Below are 7,936 nucleotides of genomic sequence, written 5' to 3'. Positions count from 1 at the left end.
ACCTAACACTGCTCCAGAATAGAGTCCGCCAGTCAAGTGAAGAATGTTCCCTCTCTCCGCAGCCCCTTAATGGACTTTTTGACCCTGAGACATCAACATTCCTGCTGATACGGACGTCAGCCTCCGGTTTAACTGTTGCCAGCATGACTAATACTTAACCAAACATTTCACTGATATGAATGCTTAATATGATTTAGTTAAAGTACACGGTGAAATACAGCAGGCCTGCATTCAAGTGAACTTTTCTGATTGGAGTGTTAACATTCTTCAGTTCAGTCTTTAACTCTGTAAAGAAATAGTTCAACATTTTGGGAAATATGATTCACTTTCTTGCAGAGACTTCAGTGTTTCTACTGTAGGCTAAATATGAAGCTACCGCCAGCAGCCGGTTAGCTTAGCTTAGCACAAAGACAGGAAAGTGCAACAACAACCCCTGCCTCTGTCTCCAGTCCTTGTGCGAAGCTAAAACCGGCTGCTGGTAGCTTCATATTTAGAGTTGAAAAGTAAAAAAAAAAGTACTGCAACTTGCAGACTAGGGTTAGCTGTAGGACAAGGAAAGGTTACGCACAGTGTGGGAAAGTCCCTGTTGCTTCAAAAGCTTCAATAGAAAGCAGAAAACAAAGAATCCAAAGTATCCTGAACTTCTCATTAATTGAACTGAATTAGACTCTCTATATGCCAAGTATTTCATGACATCAAATGAGAAACATCTTCCTCTCAGATCTTACTCTCTGCTACCCTCAGGCTAGCCTTGGATGGCGGGCAGCCATGACAGGAATAAAATACAGAAATGACTGTTGGCAACTTGGCACCGCCTCTATCATATTCCTTTGTGCAGCCACGTGCACGCAGTCTGGCAGTTAATGTTGTAAATAATAATTTAATTACCACTCAGTGTTGGCTTCTTGCTTTCTTGTCGTGTCTTCCGCTGACCTCAGTATCTATTAAACCCATCATTTACCCAAATTTCCTCACAGCTTATTCCTTAATGATGACAGCTCCCGATTACACCCAGAGGCTCTACTACAAATTGATGCGAATCCTTCAAGTGCTCCTGCTGCCAGGTATTTGGGCAAGGTGGTGGTGCAGCATTCACTCATAAAACAGACAGTAAAAATAATCATTTCCACTAAGGACGGAGGCGGCAATGAAGTCCTGATGCTTTTGAAATCCACCACAAACTCGAGAATTCCTCCAAAATTAGCCTTGGAGACAATAGATTGGTTCAGGAATGACTCCTACAACCCAGACATGAGTTAGCATTTTAGCGCTCCCGGTTTCCTCGTCTTGAAGTCAATGTTTTTTTTCTAATGTGTTTTTGGCTAGATGTCTGATTTAAGGTCTGTGGTTAACACAAGCTTAAGAGACTTTCACATTTTGTTTTACGACATAAAATATGCCAGTAAATAGCCCACTGTGAGCTTTGAAGCTTGTATGTGCCTTAAAAAAAGTTGCTGACAAGTGGCTAAATGAGACTACAGAACAGAATCAATTCCCCGGACTCCGTTTTACGCTTTTTTCTGGTATTTGCATCTATGCTTCAAAAATCCTAAAATTGGTGTTTGTTTGTGGAGATAATATTGCAAAACATGTAAGTATCATCAACACTTGTTTGCCACAGAGCTTATTTTCTGCAATAATTGAAAATCTAATTTAAAAAATCCCATAGGCTGTTTGTCAATGGAACCAGGACAACACTGACTTCCACATCAGCCTACAAATAAGCCATCCCTGCACCACTCGACTGAGATGATTAAAAGGTAGTAACTCCTCCACTGTATGTCTGTCGCTGTCAGTTAACAGGGGGCTATGTGCAGCACTATTCCTTACCCATAAATTGTCATCTTAACAAAATGGTCGGTGTTAACATGGATTTTTTTCACCTTTTTACCAAGCCAAGCTAGCACTTATTTGCGTTTCCAGGGTTTATGATAAGCTAGGCTAACATCTCCTTGTGCTAGCTTCATATTCAGTGTACAGACTTGAGAGTGGTTTTAATCTTTTCATCTAACTCTCAGCAAAAGTGTAAATTTCCCAATGTGTCAACCTTTTTTTTTAATTCTCATTTTTCCATAGGGTGGCTGGGCTCAGCTGTAGAGATCAGGTGAGGAGCTCAGACATTGGAGTAGAGCCGTTGTTCCGTCTCATCGAAAGGGGCCAGTTGAGGTGGTTTCGGCATCTGATCAGGATGACTCCTGGGTGCCTCCCATTAGAGGTTTTCTGGGTACATCCAACTGGTAGATAGACACAGAACACACTGGAGGGATTATATATTTTAACTGGATTGGGAATGTGCAGTTCATTATTGAACCCTGAATCATCTAAGTCATACAGCAGTGCAATGCATTCACTTAAAAAATAAGATTACTCTATTATCTCAGAACTATGATAAAAGTTTTCATGGAGGAAAAATTGCCCTTGTTTTTGACTTTTCTCAGAATTCTGAGATAATAATCTCCTTAATTCAGAAAAAAACAAAGCAGAATTTTTTTCCTAAGTGAATGCATTATGCTTCCATTGAAACAAACAAGACAAGATTGCCACCATAATCTGTTCATTATGATACAATCATAGGCAACATCAGATGTCTACATTTTCTGATGCATGTTATATAATCTGTATTCAAAAACTGTCTTTCAGTTTACTATGGATTTGGACTATCACTATGAAGATTGCTGTGCATTTTAGGAGAACTTTAGCATTTGCACTGTATCACCTCCAGAAAGAACTGAAACAAGTATGGCACATTTTAAACATAGGAAATGACTTTTTAAAATAAAGCATAATATCCAAATACATCTTAAATGTCAGAGAGTGACACCATCAAAGAACTCATAAGGTTTGGCATTAGTTTGCTCGTAAACAGATGTTCAGTTATTGCTTTGCACAGTTTGCTCTTGACGGGCCCGCTGCGTTTAACAATGAAAAATGGTCTGATGTTGGTGCAGACATCTTTTTTATGACCTCTACTTTAGATTTTCATGTCAAATTACAAGCATAACTGGAAGGGCTTTGTCATCAGCTATCATTATAACAGTGTGGAGGAGACGCTGATGTGCAACAAAATGGGTCCAAATATGGGTGAGTGAAGCTCCTCAGAGGGGGTTGGATTTTGCAATTTGATCCTCTCTATAATCTCTCTCCTCTCCAAAACCAACATTACACCATCATTTGAGAATTATGAACTCTTCGCAGGATTTCACTGTAATTTTAGAGACTGTAACTGCTGACCTGAACCAAGTGCAAAGGCTCAAATGCTACTTTCAATCCCTCTCTGCCTCTCTCACACACACACACACGCAAACACACAGCACACAAATATAATTTCCTGCCTCTCCTTCACACAAAACATTAAGTTAAAAAACGTTAAGTCACCATCGTCCGAGGAGCCGCGCCCTTCACGATACTTTATCATAACAGCTTACTGGTCGTTTGCCATCAATCATGGTTGATAAATGAGGCCAAAGTGCAGTTACTGATAACACCTGTTTCCACAATGACTGTCTTTGTTCATTTAGTCAGTGTTTGCGTTCCCACTCAGTATTTCTGTCCTGAGCCGTGTGTGTTCTTGTTACTAGGTGACAGGAGTTAGACAGACTTCATGTGTGTTGAAAGCCTCCAGGGCAAAGATTAGTCAACCATTTGGGTGTGTCTTGTTTAAAAAAACCTCTCTGGGCAAAGCCCCAGGTCATTTACTTTGTTTGGTCACAAAACTTACACTTTTCTTCAAGTTTTCTTGTTTGAGCTCTCAGAGCATCAAGTTCAACACAGCTTTTCTCTCCAGCCTAAAGCTTTCCACAGTGGAGCTGTTAACCATTGTTCACCCTTTCCTGACAACAGCCCTGTTACGTAACACAGATTTCCGCGACTCCACCTCCCACCTCCCACCTCCCATAATGTCATGCAGTTGCCATGACAACCGCATAAACAGAGCCATGTTATTGCAAAAGATTTAGACTTTTTCTGAAAGGCCAGTAAAGTCACGAAACAACACAACTTGTAGTCACCAACAGATTTATTTGTCAGACAGGTCACACACACACACACAAACACACACAATGACTTCTTCCAAAATGCAAATGTTGTAAACTTTAACACGGGCTTCACTTTCAGCATATCTTTTTTCAGTACGGTTTCACTCATCTCGTGTAACAGCTTTTATTAGTTGGAGTGTTTGTGTGTGGGTGTGTGTGTCTGAGAACAGCTTGTCCTGCCAGTTGGACCTCCTAGCTGGAGCTGCGCACAGTGGTGGTTGTGACTGTGGTTTTTGAGCCCCCTGTAAAAAAAGAGAAGGAAAAAATCATGATGGCAGTGCTTCAAGCTTGTATTACACTGACTGTACTGTTGTTATGTAACGTCTTGTTAAAACAGACACTTACCTGTGCCAATAGGTCTAGAATGAGGGAGAGGGAAGAGAAAAGGAAAACAGTGAGTGAAACAGTAAATGAGTGCATACTTTGGTCTTATCGCTTCAATGCTCCTGCATCTACCTGGACTCCTCTGTTTCCAGCAGGCTCCTGTAGGTTGCAATCTCCTGCTCCAGCCTGGTCTTGATGTCGAGCAGCATCTTGTAATCCTGGCCCTGTTGCTCGATGCTCGCGCGCACGTTGGCTAGTTCGGCTTCAAGCATGTTGATTGTGTTCTGGAAGCCGGCGAGCATGGCGCTGTAACGTGCCTCTGTTTCTGCCAATGTGTTTTCCAGAGCTCCTTTCTGTGAGAGATTAGAAGGGAAAAGGAGCTGAATTCATGCACAAGAATTGAGGCACATATAGTCTGTTGTTCATACTTGCAAACCAGTTTACTGCAGTAAATCTTTTGTGACACATCTATAGTGTGTAACCACCAACCACGCCCTGGATTATATATGTCAGACAGACACAAAAGCATGTCTGTATTTGTTTAATATGTTAATTATTGGGGTAATAATTAGCAGAGGTGCATGCATTGGGGTTTGAATGTGTCTTTTAGCAGCTTCTCCACTGTTACACAGGAGCAAAATTGTGCTCTTGCAGGGAGTGTCGAATGATTTACTCCAGCTGGGCACAGATAATCCAAGAGAGCATGACTTTTTGGGTCATCTAGTTCAACATTCCTTCAGCTCTTTTCGAGCTCTTTTATGTCTCTCAGAGTTTGAGCAGATGTCTGTGAAATGTTTCCCCCAGCAGGAGTCCTTCCCTCCCTTCTCGTCAGCCCCCATCACTCTTATCTTTCTCTCCCTCCCTTAGTTGTTTCAATAAAGCCTCTCTCTGTTCCCCTCCCTNCATCTAGTTCAACATTCCTTCAGCTCTTTTCGAGCTCTTTTATGTCTCCCAGAGTTTGAGCAGATGTCTGTGAAATGTTTCCCCCAGCAGGAGCCCTTCCCTCCCTTCTCGTCAGCCCCCATCACTCTTATCTTTCTCTCCCTCCCTTCGTTGTTTCAATAAAGCCTCTCTCTGTTCCCCTCCCTTCTGCTCTTTCCCCCTCTATCACTGTCTGTTTCTCCATTTCCCCCAACAAGACACTGATCTGGGGATTTTGCTCATATAAGGCAAGATCAGTGAGATGTGAACAGATGTTTTGGGTGTTTTTTTTTCCTCACCATGCTGAGCTGAGACTGTAGCTCAATCTCCAGGCCCTGCAGTGTGCGCCGAAGGTCACCGATCTCTGTCTTGGACGTCTGGATTGTCTCTGTGCTGACTGCTACCTCCTTGGACAGAGCTGCCGACTAGAGCAAGAAACAAAGGCACAGTTGTGATGAAGGAGAAGTCTTGTTGATCACTTGTCTTAGTTTCACAGAAGATTATGTTTAATTACAGGTTAGGCTCTTTAGGGAGTAAACCCAGTCATTTGCAACGTGTGGGATATGATTGTTTATGGAAAAGTCTTTTCACCTTCTCATTAAACCAGCCCTCCTGGTCACGACGATGTTTGTCAGTGATGGCTTCGTACTGGGAGCGGATCTCCTCCAGGACTTTGTTGAGGTCTTGCTGGGGTGCGGCATCCACCTCCACGTTGACTGTGCCGGTGAGCTGAGAGCGCAGTGCTGCCAGCTCCTGAACAACCATGGGGGGAAGGAAAGCAGAATTAAGATCTGTTTGTAGAGTTTCAAACAGGAGGTGAGCATTGTAGCGAGAGGATGTGCATCACTCACCTCTGCGTGATTCTTCTTGAGGTAGGCCAGCTCATCCTGCAGGCCCTCGATCTGCATCTCCAGGTCGGCCTTCGTCAGGGTGGTCTGGTCCAGCAGACGGCGCAGGTTGGCAATGTCAGCCTCAACTGACTGGCGCATCATCAGCTCATGGTCAAATCTAATTAGTTCAGAGAGTAGAGAACACAGATGTGAGGCAGGTGTCACCCCTAAGCCTTCTTGTTTTACATTAACATGATGGAGATAGGTCCACAGAAAAATGAGACTCATGCTTACTTGGTTTTGAAGTCATCAGCAGCCAGCTTGGAGTTATCAATCTGGAGCAGGATGTTGGCGTTGCCGATGGTGGCGGCAGCAATCTTGAAAGAAGAGGAACATGTGGGGTGGGTCAGAAGGCAAAAGTCTTGATTGTGCTGTTGCGTAAACTTGCTTGCTCTGCTGCCAGAATTACACACTGATATATCAGTTAACTTCCCATGCAGTGCCTCTCAGCTGCATCAGAAGCATCATAGATGAAGTCTCACAGCTGCAACACTGAGTCATACTGCCATGCACAGTATTCTTCTACACACTGAACAATTTTTTCTTCTTTATTTTGAGCTTTTACAAATCACACATCATTACTTATCCATCAAAAGACCAATGATTCAGGAGCACAAGAGATCATGCAGACTTTAGTTGTGCCTGTGATGTCTGTAACAATTTAAAACCCTCCCTTGATAATCATTAACAGCACAGCAAACATTTGACTTGGGTGGTGTTTAATCAGTCGAGGCTGGTGCAAACTATACCTTGTCCTTCAGGTCATTGATAATGGCCCAGTAGTTGCTGTAGTCCCTCTCAGCTGCAGGCCCCTTCTGCTCGTAGTACTCTCTGATCTGTATCTCCAGCTTGGCGTTGGCCGCCTCCAGGGAGCGGACCTTGTCCAGGTAGGAAGCCAGACGGTCATTCAGGTTCTGCATGGTGGCCTTCTCGTTCAGGTGCACAGCGCTCTGATCCAGGGCGCTGGAGAGGTCGAACCCACCGCCCATACCCATGCTGCCTCCCATGCTGCTTCCCAAGCCACCTCCATACCCAGAGGAGACAGTGCGGACGCTGGCAGATGAGATGCGTGGGCCTCCTCTAAAGCTGAGTCCTGACACACTGTGAGCCTTCTGGGGTGCAGAACTTGTTCTGTAGATTTGGCTCTGCCTGATGTTGTGGCCAAACATGATGACTGACTGTCTGCTGGTCGAGAGAGAACACGAGGAGAGAGGACCGTTATACAGCTGTAGACTGTAGCAGGACTGTGGAGCTTGATAGAAGGAGGCAGGCTCTTGATATAGTGCTGGACCTGGGGCGGGCCTGGCTGGGAGGAGGGAAGTGGAGAGGGTAGGAGGGAGTTTTCCTTTACAGTTCAGCCATGGGCTTGGCAGAACCTCCATTTGTTTTCTTTTAAGGACCAGGGTTCGGTTTCTTTCCACTCCTGTGAGGAAACTGCTGTGGAATGTGTGTGTGTGTGTTACTGTGTGATTGTGTGTGAGGGTTCTGTTGGTCCATGGGGACCTCTGTGAGTGTGTGCACATGTATGTATGCCTCCATCTGCAAGTATGACCTCTATATGCTTTCATAAATACCTGCAGGTCTAGTCTTGATCTCAGCAGTCACTCATAATGCAAATAGAAAAGGTGTGTTATTGTTTTAGTGTCCCGCCATAAGTCAACATTCATATTAAGCTCTTTGCAAATAATATCTTTCATCAGTGGGACCCATGATGATAAGGTTGCCTTTCAGACGAGTTAACCCAAATGAAACATATCCCAATAACCA

General features: G+C 43.9%; 1 protein-coding gene across 1 annotated transcript; it reads right to left on the bottom strand.

Annotated features, from left to right (window-relative positions):
* Positions 1 to 3,997: 3,997 nt before the first annotated feature.
* On the bottom strand, positions 3,998 to 7,566 carry krt94 (keratin 94). Its single transcript, XM_050045444.1, has 8 exons — positions 6,919 to 7,566; positions 6,404 to 6,486; positions 6,131 to 6,287; positions 5,871 to 6,032; positions 5,579 to 5,704; positions 4,491 to 4,711; positions 4,380 to 4,393; positions 3,998 to 4,276 (listed from the first exon to the last, which is right to left on the bottom strand). The coding sequence occupies exons 1-8, from the start codon at positions 7,549 to 7,551 to the stop codon at positions 4,227 to 4,229; spliced, it is 1,446 nt and encodes a 481-aa protein (XP_049901401.1). The 5' UTR covers positions 7,552 to 7,566; the 3' UTR covers positions 3,998 to 4,226.
* Between the last annotated feature and the right edge of the window lie 370 nt (positions 7,567 to 7,936).

This window comes from Epinephelus moara, chromosome 5 (genome assembly GCF_006386435.1).
Source record: "Epinephelus moara isolate mb chromosome 5, YSFRI_EMoa_1.0, whole genome shotgun sequence".
Classification (NCBI taxonomy): Eukaryota; Metazoa; Chordata; class Actinopteri; order Perciformes; family Serranidae; genus Epinephelus; species Epinephelus moara.
Note: the sequence above shows the minus strand (reverse complement) of the source record. Positions and strands in the feature narration are given on the sequence as shown.